The 17,162-nt window shown below is 41.1% G+C and overlaps 1 protein-coding gene across 2 annotated transcripts in view; it reads right to left on the reverse strand.

Moving 5' to 3' along the window:
- The window catches only part of OSBPL10 (oxysterol binding protein like 10), a 745,381-nt gene that overhangs the window by 239,560 nt on the left and 488,659 nt on the right, over positions 1-17,162 (reverse strand). For both annotated transcript variants that reach the window (XM_082258274.1, XM_082258273.1), the window contains one exon: positions 1,797-1,934. In XM_082258274.1, coding sequence (XP_082114400.1) covers positions 1,797-1,934 — 138 coding nt within the window. The remainder of the gene's footprint in view (positions 1-1,796; positions 1,935-17,162) is intronic.

Consider the following 17,162-nt stretch of genomic DNA (forward strand, 5'->3'; position numbering starts at 1 on the left):
AGCTGAGACTAAGAGCCCCAGCATAGGAAAAGCCCAACCTACTCCTGAGCTAGGCATTAGAAACTGAGTTGGAAATGCAGGGAGGTATTGACTGAGGGGACCACCCCCTGGGGGTGGGATATGCTAAAAGCTTTGATATTAATATATTCTGTTGCCTAGCTACTCCTACGGAGCAAAGGTCAATAACCCCATTAGTGACGAATATGAAGAGGCGGCGACTGTCGGAGGATGTAAGAGAAAAAAGTTTTACCTTTAGTCAACTAACTTTCCTCATAACATTTAACTCTTAGCAGTTAAAAGGTTCTTAGCACTCTCCCAATTCTCTCTCTTATACCCTTGTACCCTTTGAATACAAACTTTAGATATGTTTATTCTGATAATGTCATTTGAGCTACTGAAAAAACGGAGACCGCACAACATACACTAAATTACAAAAACTATTGGGACACCTGCATTTACACACACATGAACTTTAATGGCATCCCAGTCTTAGTCTGTAGGGTTCAGTATTGACTTGGTCCACCCTTTGCAGCTTTAACAGTTTCAACTCTTCTGGGAAGGTTGCCCACAAGGTTTAGGAGTGTGTCTATGTCTATGGCAGCGATCCTCAAACTACGGCCCTCCAGCTGTTGCAGAACTACACATCCCATGAGGCATTGTAAAAGTCTGACATTCACAAACATGACTAGGCATGATGGGAATTGTAGTTCCTGAACAACTGGAGGGCCATAGTTTGAAGACCCCTGGTCTATGGAAATTTTTGACCATTCTTCAAGAAGAGCATTTGTGAGGTCAGGCACTGATGTAGGACAATAAGGCCTGGCAAGCAGTCTCTGCTCTAATTCATCCCCAGGGTGTTCTATCGGGTTGAGGTCAAGACTCTGCACAGGCTAGTCAAGTACCTCTACTCCAAACTCGCTCATCCATGTGTTTATGGACCTTGCTTTGTGCACTGATACGCAGTCGTGTGGGAATAGGAAGGGCCATCCCCAAACTGTTCCCACAAAGTTGGAAGCATGAAATTGCCCAAAATGTCTTGCTATACTGAGGCCTTAAGAGTTCCCTTCACTGGAACTAAGGGGCCAAGCCCAACCCCTGAAAAACAACCCCACACTATAATCCCCCCTCCACCAAATGATTCGGACCAGTGCACAAACCAAACAGACCTTCTTGTCCAAAATCAGTGCCTGACCTCACAAATGCACTTCTGGAAGAATGGTCAAATAATCTCATAGACACACTCCTAAACCTTGCGGACAGCAATCCCAGAAGAGTTGAAGCTGTTATAGCTGCAAAAGGTGGGCCAACTGAATATTGAACCCTACAGACTAAGACTGGGATGCCATTTTCATTAGTGTGTAAAGGCAGGCGTCCCAATACTTTTGATAATATAGTGTATAGCCAAATACAGACCTAAAATGTTAGAAAAAAAAAAAAAAGGATAAGTAAACAATTAAGTGCCATGGGAAGATAAAATAAAAAGTGTGTAAGTAGCCATAAATAGATCTTTATGATTGATTTTTAGATTTAAAAATAAACCTTATAAGGTGGGACAAAGGGATGTGATACTTCCTGTTACAGAGAGATATGGGATACCAGCTAACACAGTCAATAATGGTCAAAACAAATCAAGTAAGTTAAATCCAGTTCCCAGTTTCAGTTGACACCACTAACGAGATAAAAATAATTCTAATCTCGTTACCAAGGAAATAACATTATCGAATTACTCCATTTCAGTTGAAAGGCGAAAACTAGCTGGAGAATGGGAGCAATAAAGCAAAATCCCCTTTGCATACCTTGGTAAGATCCATTCCAAGCTTGAGCTGTGAGATAAGGTGGAGGATTACACCACGCTGATCTTCCATGACGCCTAAATCTTCTTCCTCATTATCTTCGGTGTCCGTCAGCTCATCTTCAGCCTCCGGAGGACCAGTCTGCAGAAGAAAGGGAAAAAAAACACACACAGTGCTCTGTTATTGCTTTAAAATTCCAGGAATTTTACCTAGGATTTCTTAATCTTAAATTGTTTTTCTGCCCTTCAGTTGCTTCCAGGAGATATACTGTATAGGTTTTGAAGCTCTATGTATCAAGAATCCTTTACGAGGCAATGCTTAATTAAGATACTTTGTCCACCTGTTATTTTAAAGTCTGCCTTGTACTTATCTGACTCAAACACTAAAGCTGTCAGATCTAGTGATGAAACAGAACAGGTAAACAGACAGCAAAGTCTGACACTGATTTGTAACACATAAAATGGGTCTTCCTTATTGCAACATCAAGCAGGATAAAAACAATGCAATTTGGCTTTTGGACATTTTTCAGTCCACACCTGGCCTTAAAGCGGAACTTTACCCATAACAAATTGACAAAAAATAATGTTCTTTACCAAGAAACATACATTCCTCATTAGTAATAAAGCTACAAAAATGTATCTGTGCTGTAAATTGCCTCCAAGATTGCTCCAGTTTCTTCTTGCTGGAGGCTGCCATTTTGCTGAAGCCCAAAGCCCCAGCAGTAAATCATAACGTTGAACTAAACCCATTGTTTAAGGGTTTCAAAAAAGTTACATTCCTGGAATCATTGTTTCTTCAACCAAACTGTCAAACCATCAAATGGCTGGTGTCATAACTGATCACATATGTAGCACTTTGGCAGTTGCAGATCAAATAGAAGCAGCCTCCTTGGTTTTAAAGTATCAGAGGGTTTAACTCCGCTTTAAGGCTGTCAGCAGATCGGCCTTTACAAATTTGTCAGTGCCTAAAAATAGAAACAACTGAGCATGTGCAGAGTAGTGATGAGCTGAACACCCCCCTGTTCGGTTCGCATCAGAACATCTCGAACAGGGAAAAGGTTCTAGCGAACACGTGAACTCGATTAAAGTCTATGGGACACGAACATGAAAAATAAAAAGTCCTCATTTTAAAGGCTTATATGCAAGTTATTGCCATAAAAAAGTATGCGGACCTGGGTACTGCCCTGGGGGGCATGTATCAATGCAAAAAAACTTTTAAAACAGTCGTTTTTACAGGAGCAGAGATTATAATAATGCTTAAAGTGAAACAATAAAAATGAAAAATCCCTTTAAATATCGTGCCTGGGGGGTCCCCTTAATGTGCCTGCAAAGTGGCGCATTTGTACGAAGTTTGGATCTTGCTGCAGCAATACTGGCATTTCTGAAGGAAATAAATGTCATTTAAACTTGCTCGTGGTTGGAATGTTGGCTCCTGGCAATACAGATAAAAAATATGAAAAAAAAAAAACGGCGTAGGGTACCCCCCCCCCCCCAGTCCATACCAGGCCCCTTGGGTCTGGTATGGATTTTAAGGGGAATCAAAATTAAAAAACAAAAATGGTGTGGGGTCCCCCCCAAAATTCATACGAGACCCTTATCCGAACAAGCAGCCTGGCAGGCCAGGATGGGGGGGGGGGCGAGCGAGCGCCTCCCTTCCTGAACCATACCAGGCCACTTGCCCTCAAAATGGGGAGGGTGCTTTGGGGATCCCCCAAAAGCACCTTGTCCCCATGTTGATTGGGACAAGGGCCTCTTCCCGACTATCCCTGGACTGTGGTCGTGGGGGTGTGCGGGTTGGGGGCTTATTGGAATCTTGAAGCCCCCTTTAACAAGGGGTCCCCAGATCCCTGCCCCCCCTATGTAAATTGGTATCGGGTACATAGTACCCCTACGCACTCACCAAAAAAGTGTAAAAAAGGCAAAAAACACATAAGAGAGGTTTTATTAAAAAAAAATAAATAAAATAGTGTCCCTCGATCTAAATCCATCGTCAATCACAACGCCCACAGACCCGAAAAATAGAAAAAATTAAAAAAACGCTCTGCCTTTTCTGAGGCGTGCTGCCATATACCGTTTTTCAGCTTTGACAGCTGTTTTATAGGCAAGGGGCGGGGCCACCCGGTTACATCACCCGGTCGCACTGCCCCCCTTCTGACAACAATTGGTTCAGGAGGGGGGCATTCACTTGTCCCCCCCCCCCCATCCTGGCCTGCCAGGCTGCATGCTCAGATAAGGGTCTGGTATGGATTTTGGGGGGGACCCCACAGCCTTTTTTAATTTTGGCGTGAAGTTCCCCTTAAAATCTGTACCAGACCCAAATGGCCTGTTATAGATTTTGGGGGGGGGACCCCTTGCCATTATTTTTTTTATTCTGTCATAGGGTTCCCCTTAACCACTTAAATACAGGGCACTTTCACCCCCTTCCTGCCTAGACCAGTTTTCAGCTTTCAGTGCTCATTGGCATCTGTGGGAAATATTGGTCAGCTTGGCATGACACTGCTCCCTGTCTTTAACATTGGCGTCTATGAGAAATGGTGGTCAGCTTGGCATGGCACTGCTCATTAACAATAAGTGACAGGGACACAAAACTTGGGGAGCTCGGAGAGGGGACCCAGGACTACAACATATCTATACATTTTAAAAGTGGAATATGCCTGTACACTACATTGCACTAAACTAACTCAACACACTATCCACTAACTATCTGTCTAATCTCTATTGTCACATACTATACACGGCTGCGGTGTAAACAGCAGCCCTATATAGTGTGGGGCATAGACTTAGCCCCTGAGCCATGATTGGCTAAAGGCACCATGCCTTTGGGCAATCATGGCTCTGACAGGACATTGTGCTGTGATTGGCCAAGGCATACAGGTTGCTTTGGCCAATCAAAATCACTTAATGCACTGCAATCGCGTAGTGCATTATGGGGCACTAATCGGCAGACGAACTTGCCCCAGAACCCCCTTGGGTGTTCAGCAAAACACACGAACACCCGATGTTCGACTCAAACATCAAGCCCACCTCTAGTGCAGAGCAGCGTGAGACAGTATGTTACTGGAGTTTAAACAGTATAGGCACTTATTTTTAATGTTTCACATAGCTATACCTGCAAAAGGGGCCATCCTGAAGAGATTTATCTTTAATCATATCATGCTGCACCACAGACACTGATGTCGTAAATACCTTCCACATAACAGTGAAGGGAAACAAACATCAGGAACAGATATTTACGTTATACTAGTGATGGTAAAAATAAATTGCTACAATAGAGTTACATCGTTCCTAACAAAATACAAACCACAAGACTTAAGATTTCTGCATTGCACCAGTAACCCATTGGCTCCAAATTTGACACTGGCACATGAATAAATGGTGGAGTTACATGGGTTTGACTGCTTTGAAGTCTTAGAATAGGAAAAAATAAATATACAATTACTGTTCCAAGGATATCCGTTTAAAACAAGTATAGCTAATTCAAGACTAAGTTACCCATGTATTCAACCTGACCATATTTTCCAACAGAAACCATTTTTCCAAAGTGATCCATTAACACAAAAGCTAACCGGGCACTGATCCAAATGCCATATTTTGGCGAAATGTTTGTTTTCTACCATACACAAATATATAAAACATCTACGGCTTTAAAAGCAATTTCAGGCCACAAGTGAAGTGAGCTACAAATTCTGTCCAATAAACACTATAAACACTACCCAATGCCCAAAGGGAGAATGCAGCTGCATGTGAAATGGTCATCATAATTTGATTATATTTGCAAGTGAATGATCAGTGCAAACAAATATGTTCAAACAGTGGATTGAATGCACAATCTATGCCTTTTCTTTTGTATGCAAAAGCCAATTCTATCCAAAGCCACTTTGTTAAATGAGGCACAATATGTTAAGAAATGCAGAGTTTTTCTCCTGTTACTAGTGTCAATTTTCAGTTTACAAATGTACAAACGTGTCAAGCAATCACATACTATAACATTCATACATCTTCCTTTATTTTAGGAATGTACATTTGTTAAATAAAGGTTGTGGTTTCCACGGTGCTTGTGATATTGCCAAAAATGTATTGTTGGTTTCACTTGGTTTCTTAAGTTTATTTACAATCCTAGATTAATGCCTGTGGTAAGAAGGCACATTTACATTAAAGTGTATGTAAACCCTCACACAAAGTGTAGTGAACAGCCTCAGATGATAAAAACAAGAATATCAGCGCAAGCATGAATAAATAAATGGATGGAAATAGATAAAAGCAGCTGACACCAAGGTAAAAAATATATAAAACCCAATGTAAAACTGATAATGAAAAGTGCAGCGCTAAAACAATAAGACAATAAAAACATCAATGGATAAATGAAAAGTCTATGAATGGCACACAGTAGTCTTGTAAAAAAGAGGAGAAAACAGTCCAATAAGAAATCCCAATGAAAGTGCTCAGTGCTGATCAGTAAACAGGACACAAGTGCTTTTTCAGTGCAATCCTTCACCAGAGGTGCTAGCCTCTCACCTGTAGGCTGTGAAAAGACAGCCTTAAAAGTACACTCCCAGCAATGTGAAAATCCTGACCAGGACAGCAATCACAGAGGGCATCTCTCCTTTTTGTTAAGGTGTTCACAACGATCCCCATGCAATAGAAAGGGGGCAGACCATAGTGCAATATGTTTCAAACACCACAATTTATTGATAAAACAAATGGACAGCCTCTTACTTCAAGGTAATGCAAAAACGAGCAGTACAGCAATCCAGCTGGTCTCCAGACAGAGCGGAACGCTCTGCTGACAGGGGCTACGAGTGACGTCACAATCTCCTCTCCCTTGCGCACGCGTATCGTCCGTGGGCGGGACTTCCTCAGCGTATGGGCGGAGGGGCGGACGTCACTCTTTTTATATGCATCAATTGAGCGGAGTGATGCATATAAAAAGAGTGACGTCCGCCCCTCAGCCCTCTGTGATTGCTGTCCTGGTCAGGATTTTCACATTGCTGGGAGTGTACTTTTAAGGCTGTCTTTTCACAGCCTACAGGTGAGAGGCTAGCACCTCTGGTGAAGGATTGCACTGAAAAAGCACTTGTGTCCTGTTTACTGATCAGCACTGAGCACTTTCATTGGGATTTCTTATTGGACTGTTTTCTCCTCTTTTTTACAAGACTACTGTGTGCCATTCATAGACTTTTCATTTATCCATTGATGTTTTTATTGTCTTATTGTTTTAGCGCTGCACTTTTCATTATCAGCCTCAGATGATACACAGAGATTAAACAAATCTCCCTTCATAAATCTTATTTGTATAGCTGCTGTCTTCAGCTTTCTACACTGTTTAGAATGTGAACATCGTGTTAGAATTTTTTCTTCCTGTTCCAGCACTGGGTGTGGTGTCTTGGCATACACTGTGTGACAGCTGATTAGAGGAAAGGCACCCCCCCTACACAAAAGCAGAGGAAGGAAGAGACATACAGAGCTGTGCAGTGAACAGACTAGTTCTCTGCTAATCTATCTATGCACCCACCCGACACAAATTTCCAGCTGCTTTTATCGCCTGTGTTGGAGAACTTGGCAGAACCTATCATGCTGATAACAGAGAAACAGAGTAGCAGAAAGACACAGGACTTAGGGCTTTGGAGAGACAGAAGTACACACTGCAGATATATATGCCCAGGTCAAATTTTATGAATGGGGTTTACAATCATTAATGATAATTTATACTAAAGAATACATCCATGATTATATATAAATATGAACAACTTTATAATTAAAGCTTAGCTTATACATAAAATGTCCCTTTGTGAAGCAACATTTGAAAACTGTGTTGTATCCATACAGTGTATCTAAATCCAAGAGCTAAAATTTATAGATTTGCAGCTGACCTGTCCCTACATGTAGTGGCTACATTCGTTTTTTTTTTGTTTTTGTTTTTTTACACACTTTTTTCCTCGATTTTAACCTGGTAATCCTGCCACCAAGTTGGTTGTAAAGCTGGCCATGGACGGATCGAAGTCCCTGCTTATATAGCTAAATTTCGATCCATCTATGGGCAAGCTGGTTGTACTGAATTTGATCTATCGATTGATTCAAGGATGCAGACAAGTAGATTCAAGGTGCGTAACACAGTTTATGTTTCCTTTCATTTTCATTTGGATAACTCATATATAAACTCAAGAACAAATATGTAATTTTTAATTTTTTTTTTTTTTTTTTTACCTGGTGATTTTTTTTTTGTTTTATTTAAACAGATATAACACATTGCTTTTAGTGGTATATTTAATAGACCAAAAAGAGTTGACATATCCTTTAAGAGATAAAAGTATAGTTTTCACTCACAATCACGGTCTTTTACAATATTTATATCCTACGGCAAAACTTATTTACCTCTGGTCATATCTGGACTGTCAATACCCAGAGATGTCATTGGGACCAAATCCGCATATGTACCCTGTATAGGGGGACAGACCCATAGAAGCTAATGAGAAACAAATGCATAGGTGTGGACAACAGAAATTAAGATTTTGGACATGGGAAATATAGTCTGAAACAGGCCATGACCATGAGATGGGTATGTAAGCATCTGGAGTGCAGGACAGTTGGTTACTTTTGTTCAGGGTGGCCAGAAAGGAAGGATAACTGTTCTTCCTGTGAAAGTAGTTATCCTTTAATAACTTACGCATTTAAAAGAAGTAGACTTGGCATGCTCAAAGCATGATGGAATTTCCCTTTGAATTAAACATTGGAAATGTAACAGAGTCCAATGCAAACCTTGATTCTTGCAGTGAAAGGAAAGAGGAGACTTGGTCAAGCTTGACTTTTACTGGAAATTTGCATACAATTTCTGCTGTATCTTTGCATAAACTGGTCATTTTGATATGGGCTTTCTTTCGTGGCAACCTCGGTTTGTCTATTTTTTCAACATTTTCTGAGTTTTAACTACCCAACTTTGTGAAAAGGTTCTTGATAAATTAAACCTATTGGGGAAAACATTATTACAGTCGGATAGAAAATCATGGTGGGTTCAAGTTGCAGTGATCACATCTCTCTGGCCAGATTCAAATTTATACATCACAAATGGCACCCTAATGCATGTGCATTACAACACATCACAGAGCATACATGTAGATTATCTGTTGTGGTGCAGTACCATAGAAAAAAGGTGCTGGCATGGTTTTCTTGCATTTGGGTGCATTGCTAGCCCATCCTAAATTAATAGGCTGCCTTAACAAAGCGCACGTTGACAGACAAAAGTGTATTGTGTTGATGCATGTGTATTAATGTAAGGCATAATGTCAAATAAATCTATGGTTATTCCAAAAGGTCTAAAACAGAAATATGATGAAAAATGCAATGTTCAGTTATTAAATTTAGCTTGCACTTATATTTAATATTTTCAATTAACATGCATAAAATACAAGCTCTTCAGTGCAGTAACATGAATAGGAAACCTATAAATCCTTCAAAGCATAGATAATTATACTTTTATTAATATTTGTTACATGAAAATATTTTTTGATTACTGCAGCTATTTTTTTTTTTTAATTGAGCACGAAGAAAGGAGATTAAAGCTCTGCATTTGCCTCCCAGATTAATGTAGTTATACATGTTATTGCAGTCTGGAGGCTTTTAAGACACTATGCAATAAAAAAAATATATAATCAGAGATAACAAGAAAAGCAGATTGCATTAAAATTGCCTCCTGTGTATTCAAAGCTAAAAGAGTAAAAACTTCAAACAAATAATATTATATTGATTATAGGCTCATCTATATGTTTTGTAGAAAAAGGGCCAACATAGTGGGGTTAATTTACTAAAGGTAAAAAGACTGTGCACTTTACAAGTGCAGTTGCACTCATTTTCCCCATTCTTTGTATTCTTTACAAAGTGAAGCTTCACCACATTCACTAAGATCTGGGACAAATAAGTGTAACTGCAACGTGCACAGTCTATTTGCCTTTAGAAAATCAACTCCAATGTGAATAAAATGTAATGGATTTCAGTAGCTAAAGATCTAGTAATAAGGAGATATTATACACTATAGGATTAAAACTTTGAGAAAACACCACCAAATGACTAAGTTCAGGTGTTTTTAGTTATAGGTACTGTTAATAGTACACCATAAAAATATATTTTCGACAACTGTGCACTTCAAACATTGTGGAAACAGTTTGGGGAAGGCCCTTTTCTGCTCCAGCAGGACCGGGCCTTCGTGCACAAAGCCAGGTCCATAAAGACAAGATTTGCAGAGTTTTGTATGGACGAACTCCACTGGCCTATACAGAGTCCTGACCTCAACCCTACAGAACATATTTGGGATGATTTGGAACTCTGATTGCGAGTCTGGTAGTATCGGTTAACATCAGTAAATAAACTCACAAGTGCTCTTTTGGCTAAATGGGCACATATTTCCACAAATAACCTCAAAAATATTTTGGATAGCCTTCTCAAAAGAACAGAGGCTGTTATAGCTACAAAGAGTGGCCAACACCACAATAATGCAAATGGTCTTAAAATGGTTTGTCCAACAAACTCATAAATGTCACTTTTAACCATATAGTGTATCAACATACAAAATCCCACCAAATTAAAGTTGAAATCACTTCTAATTCTATTTTTTTTTTTTAAGTACAAGACTGGAGTACTATGTACAACAGTGGCCAAATGTTTTAAAAATGACACAGATATTATTTTCACAAAGTATGCTAATTCAGTATTTTTTTTTAGATCTTTTTGTCAGTTGTTACTATGGTATACTGAAGTATAATTACAAGCTGTTCTGTCTCAGCATCGATTGTTCCTGTGACCTTCTTGTAGACCCAGTCTGAAAGTGTGTGCAGCAGGTTGAATGATGACTTTAACAGATAGTTTACTCAATGAATAAAGACTCCAGAGGTGTTCTCCAATGCTTCAAGTTAGCAAAGGCATAAGCATAGAGACTTTTCCATATGTAAATTTCCAATGAAGTTACACAGCTTCCACACTCTGCAGTCTCCTCATAACAACTAAACAAAATGGGAGTTACAGCAGGAAATGGAGGTGGGAGCAACCAACTAGCCGGAAACAGCAGGGGTGCAAGGATGATACCAATAACATAGCATAACATAACATGTAATAACAACTGCTATACAGTTAAAGCTGCGTGGCAGCACACTCCCCGCCTGGTATCGTGAGATACCACTACACAATTATTTTCCATAAACATACAATTAACATTGCATACAGTAGAATGCTATGTAGCCCTCTAGTCTAAGCTAACTATACTAGAGGTCTAAGTGACTCCTTCACATAACACTGAATCAGAATTTTTGGAAGCAGGCATAATTAGGACTGTCTCAGTGACTGGTCTCAGGAAGGTTTTTGGGCTCCCGTCCTTTACAATCCTGACTTCCACACTTCGGACCTTTCCATCATCACTAGCAATGGCCTTTATAATAACTCCAACTGGCCACTGGATCCGGTGAGTTTGCTTGTCTTTCATCTTCTCTTGTTTCTGTAACTCTTCTACATACGCATCATAAATTTCCCACTGGTTTGCAGTGGCGGAGAAGGTGGCCCTTGGAGGTGGCTCTGTCTGAGAAGCTCACTCCCGCAGGGGGTTGTTAATGCTCTGGGACGCTCTCTCGCTATAATTGAACTGGTTGGTTAGGTTTCTCTCCTTCTTGTTCCTGGATGGTATTTCCTCACCTTCTGTCCATTCTTCACTAGCCTGAGCGTCAGACTTCCCATCTGTATCTTTGTCTCCCGCCTCTGTGGAGTCGTTGGTCTGAGTCTCTTCAATGACTCCCAACTTCGCCCTCTGTCGCCACGCTTCATCAGAGTCTTTGTGTAACATGTTTCCATCCAGGGAGAAGTGTACAGCCAGCTGGTCCACTATGCTAATGGGTTTGTAGGCCCGTTCCTTAAAACTGTACCTCACAATGTTCTGGGGGGCATGAGGGTTGTTTGCAGTCAGGATACCAGTGAATTCCTCCTTAAGTTCAGCCTCGCTGAGTTCCAGCTGGTCCGGAGGCTTAACCAGAGTCTTGGCCTGCATCCATTCATCAGCTCCATCCCCCATATCTGTGGAGTCATCTTCATCCTCCAAATTTCTTCTCGAGCAGATGTTGGAACTCAATGCTACAACTTCAGGCCGGATTTCCGGATCAGTATCTGGATCCTCCAGGTGGAAATCGATATCTTCTTCTGAGTTTGTAGAAGACTGGTCCATTAAAAACTTGGGTCCTGAAAACCAAATGGTTTGTGTGAGGACAACTGCTGGCACTAAAATCTTCTGCATGAATGCTAGAAAGTGCTCTTGCTTCTCAGGTTTGTTACGGAGAGTTTTCTTAAGTGCAGCAAATCTGGTTAAAGCTTGTTCTCGATTGTTAGGGAGAGTAAGCCTTGGTACTCGGAAGGGTAATGGAGCTACCCAACTGTTGGAATTGTCCTTGAAGAACTCTTCATCCATAATCTTGATGAACTCCTTGTCTTCGACTGAAGGGGCAATCTTGTTGTCATCACAAGTAGTCTTGTACACTGAATCACCAAAGTCCTTTTGAGAAGTGAGCTTGCAGTTAATGCTTTGGAGTGCTTGATATGGAACTTCGTTTTTAAATCAAGTCTTTCCTTCACATAATAGTGCAATGGACATTTCATCAATCGATAGGTAACATTAGTTTTGTAGGAAGCTACATCCAAGAGCTTGTGAGATTGGTCTAAACAGACTTCTCCTATTATCACCCATCCAAGATCAAGTTTCTGGGCCTGAGGAGCATCATCTGGACCGTTACATAACTCTCTTATTTTATGAACTCTAGGAATGTCTCTCCCTAGTAGAATCAAAATCTTAACATCCTTGTTAAGTGGTGGCATGTAGTTAGCAATGTGGCTCAAATGAGGGTGATGACGTGCAACCTCTGGGGTGGGGATTTCTTCTCTGTTGTTCGGTAGCTGATCACATTCGATTAGAGTTGGAAGAGGAAACTCTGTGTCCTCATATTCTGATGCAACCATGAAGCCATGGGCTCTTCTTCCAGAAGTATTGACCTTTCCTGCACATGTCTGCAAGGTATAGGACCAGGTCTCTCCTTGAATGTTGAATAGGTCAAAGAATTCTGTACTGGCCAATGAGCGATTGCTCTGATCATCGAGTATGGCATACATTTTTATGGAATTTTGTGTACATCCTTCAGGAAAAACCCTTACAAGACATATCTTGCTACAAGACTTGCTATGAAGCCCTTCTCCACATACCTCTGTACACCTTGTGGTTACGGGGTTGGCATATTGCTCAGTTCTCTCCCCGCCATCATCTGATGTAGTCTTGGGGTTGCTGCCGGGTGAAGGTTTCCTTTTGAACAGGTCTGAATGAAGAGCGTCCACATGTTTGGCACTGTTGCAGAGAGAACATCTCATGGCGATCTTACAGTCTCTAGCTAAATGATCGGAGGATGCACAACACTTAAAACAGATATTATGCTCTTTGAGAAATGACTTGCGTTCTTCAATAGGCTTGTCCTTAAATGCATGACATTTGGAGAGAGAGTGTGGCGCATTATGAATAGGACACTGTTGATTAAGATTGCTTGCTTTGATGTCTGTAGCTAAGACGTTGGATGCTATCGCGGTCTTCCTCACGGCAATAGGATGCCTTAAATCCTTGAATTTACTGTTGGTGGCAATAGCCCTTGAATTACTTAAAGTAATGGTGGTTGTATCTGGATAGAAGAAGCTTGGGTCATTCTTGGATCTTGCAACCTTCCGCACGAACTCTGCTAAATAAGAAAAGGGAGGGAAGGAAACATGATGTTCATACTTATACTTTGATCCTACACTAGTCCACTTTCCCTGAAGATAATTAGGCAACTTTGCTACAATAGGATTTACGCCCTGAGCAGTGTCTAAATAGCTAAGACCTGGTAAACTAGGATGTAACTTAACAATTTCAAGTTCATGAAGGAGGTCACCTAACTCTCTAAGCTTATGATTGTCCTTAACAGAGATTTTAGGAAAGTCGTTTAGTCTCTGGAATAAGGCAGATTCAATGACTTCGGGGCTCCCATAGTCTTGTTCTAGACGTTCCCAGGCAGCATCAAGGCCTGCTTTAAAGTTATAAATGTAGACAGATTTAAGTCTCTTTACTTGTTCTGAAGATTGACGCCCCAACCACCTTATTAGTAAGTCAAGTTCTGCTTGAGGATCAATGTCCACGTTTTTGGTTACCGCCTTAAATGTAGATCTCCAACTCCTGTAGTTCTCTGGGCGGTCATCAAATCTAGACAGTCCAGTTGTAATCAACTCTCGTCGAATCATATACTTGCTGAACTCTGCAATGTCAGTGCTTTCAGTTTTTATAGCCACAGGGGGTACTGATGGTGCGCTGTCTTGGACCATGGTTGGTATATGATGTTGGCTGGTAGGTAGAGAGAAAGGTGTTGCAGATGGGTTTAATCTAGGTAAGGGTCTGTCGTCTGAAGGTCTCTGAGCATTTGAAGTTAAAGAGAGCTGTATTAAAGGGGGTATAGAGTTCATTCTGTAGTCTTCTGCTGTGCCCTTGTAATCTCTGTGCACATAGGGTTGTGGTGGCACATGAGCTGCGTAGGTTGATTCACTTGATTTTGTGACATGCGGTAGTTGTGGAGGGTCTCTGTTAGTAGGTGTGTCTAGTTGACCAGCTTGCTTTGGCAACACATTGCCTTCTGATCCACTTGCTGGATGATTATGAGAAGAATCTTCAACTGTAGGTGGGACTGTATTGTCGTGGTTCTGAGTTAAGACAAACTGTAGGGTCCTTTCAACAGGGTCTTGACAAGCAGCCAAGCTGGTACAAGCTGCTCCTTTTTCTTCCAATAGGGCTTGTTCCAAGACAGATAACTCTGCTAAAGCTACTTCCTTATCTCTATTCTTCTGAAGAATTTCTAGCTGAGCCTCTGTTTCTGCTTGTATTCTTGCTTGAATGCGTTTAGCTTCTGCTTCCTTGCATTTAGCTTCTGCCTTGAAGGCTGCTTCTTTTTCAGAGCAGGCGGCTTGAACCTGGGCTACTGCAACCTTTTGGCGAGCTTTGTGTATTTGGTCGCTCAGTATTGACCTTATAGAGCAGGACCGTAATGACTTAGAAGAAGATTTATGATATGAGCGGGCAGACCTAGAAGATTTTCCTGAGTGTCTGGAAGAAGCAGATTTACAGGATGTAGTTTCATGTAGCTGTGCTAATCTACCTTCTATCTGTGCCTTTGCTTCAAGATATGTGCTATGCCTCTGCTGGTCATTAGAAGTAAAGTCCTTTAATTCCAATGCAGCTTCCTCTATGTTGGAATGTGACAATAGGGAATAGTATTTCTCAAAGTCTTTTATAATTCTCAAATGCCTTCTTAACCCTTGAGAGAGCAGTGTTCAAATTGCTCAGAATTGTTGCTAGTTTCATTAGTGGCTGTTATACAACTTAAAGTCTTTTCCCATAATGCAGTCAGGTTACTAGATGTTTCTTCCTTACTTGCTTCATAAACCTCCCTTGCCTTCAAGGATGGATGAGGGGCTCTGACAGGACGAGAAGAATGAAGTAAGGAGTCTGCTTTATCTTGACTAAATGCAGGTAACTCTGTGAGATCTCTGTCAGACATAATAAGTACTGTATTTTTGGTGTCTTGTTAGAAATCTGCCAGAGCTCAGCTCTGTAAGTAGTGACTTCTGTTAGTAAGCAGGCTGAGCTGAGGAGCTGGGTATTTGTTGTTACAATAGCTAGCTAGTGCTGCAACTGGTTCAGACTGGATAGCTCATCTCAGAAGGCTGTAACAGTAATGAAGCATTCAGTAGGTGGCTGGTTTCATATGCAGAGTAATGCTTCTGGTGACACACAGGCAAGTGTTTACTCACGTTTCTGAAGCTGCAGATACCTGTGATGGATGCTTCTGGAAATTTACTTTCTGAAGCTGCAGAGATAACCATGTGATGGATTCTTGGAAATTTACTGTTCTGTCTCAGCATCGATTGTACCTGTGACCTTCTTGTAGACCCAGTCTGAAAGTGTGTGCAGCAGGTTGAATGATGACTTTAACAGATAGTTTACTCAATGAATAAAGACTCCAGAGGTGTTCTCCAATGCTTCTTTATGCTTCAAGTTAGCAAAGGCATAAACATAGAGACTTTTCCATAGGTAAATTTCCAATGAAGTTACACAGGTTCCACACTCTGCAGTCTCCTCATAACAACTAAACAAAATGGGAGTTACAGCAGGAAATGGAGGTGGGAGCAACCAACTAGCCGGAAACAGCAGGGGTGCAAGGATGATACCAATAACATAGCATAACATAACATGTAATAACAACTGCTAGACAGTTAAAGCTGCGTGGCAGCACACAAGCATTTCATAAGTGTCAATTATTTTACAATTACATTGAGTTTATGCAAAGAGTCAATATTTGCAGTGTTGACCCTTTTTTTTCCAAGACCTCTGCAATTCGCCCTGGCATTATCTCAATCAACTTTTGGGCCACATCCTGACTGGCAGCCCATTCTTGCATAATCAATAACTGAGTTTGTCAGAATTTGTGGGGGTTTTTTTGTTCACCCGCCTCTTCAGGATTGACCACAAGTTCTCAATGGGATTAAGGCCTGGGGAGGTTCCTGGACATGGACCCAAAATTTTTATGTTTCGTTCCCCAAGCCGCTTAGTTATCACTTTTGCCTTAAGGCAAGATGCTCCATCATGCTGGAAAAGGCATTGTTCGTCACCAAACTGTTCTTGAATGTTTGGAAGAAGTTGCTCTCGGAGGCTGTTTTTGTACCTTTCTTTGTTCATGGCTGTGTTCTTAGGCAAATATGTGAGTGAGCCCACTCCCTTGGCTGGGAAGCAAACCCATGCATGAATGGTCTCAGGATGATACAGGACTGATGGTAGCAATCACCTTTTCTTTTTTTTTCTGGACGCTCCAAACAATCGGAAAGGGGATTCCTCAGAGAAAATGACTTTACCCCAGTCCTCAGCAGTCCATTCCCTGTACCTTTTACAGAAAATGGCTTCTTTGCTGCTCTTCTTGACACTAGGCCATCCTCCAAAAGTATTGGCCTCATTGTGCATACAGATAAACTCACACCTGCCTGCTGCCATTCCTGAGAAAGCTCTGCACTGGTGGTGCTCCAATCCTGCAGCTGAATCAACTGTAGGAGATGCTTCTAGCGCATGCTGGACTCTCTTGGGCGCCCTGAAGTCTTCTTCACAAATGCAGTGGAAATGTTTTTTATGGGATTAAGTTAATTTTTTTTTTGACAAAGAGGGACTTTGCAATTAAACACAATTCATCTGATCACTCTTCATAACATTCTGGAGTATATGCAAATTGCCATCATAAAAACTGAGGCAGCAGACTATGTGAAAAATAATTTGTGTCATTCTCAAAACTTTTGG

The sequence above is a fragment of the Pelophylax lessonae genome (assembly GCF_965119305.1).
Source record: "Pelophylax lessonae genome assembly, chromosome: 5".
NCBI classification, from domain to species: domain Eukaryota; kingdom Metazoa; phylum Chordata; class Amphibia; order Anura; family Ranidae; genus Pelophylax; species Pelophylax lessonae.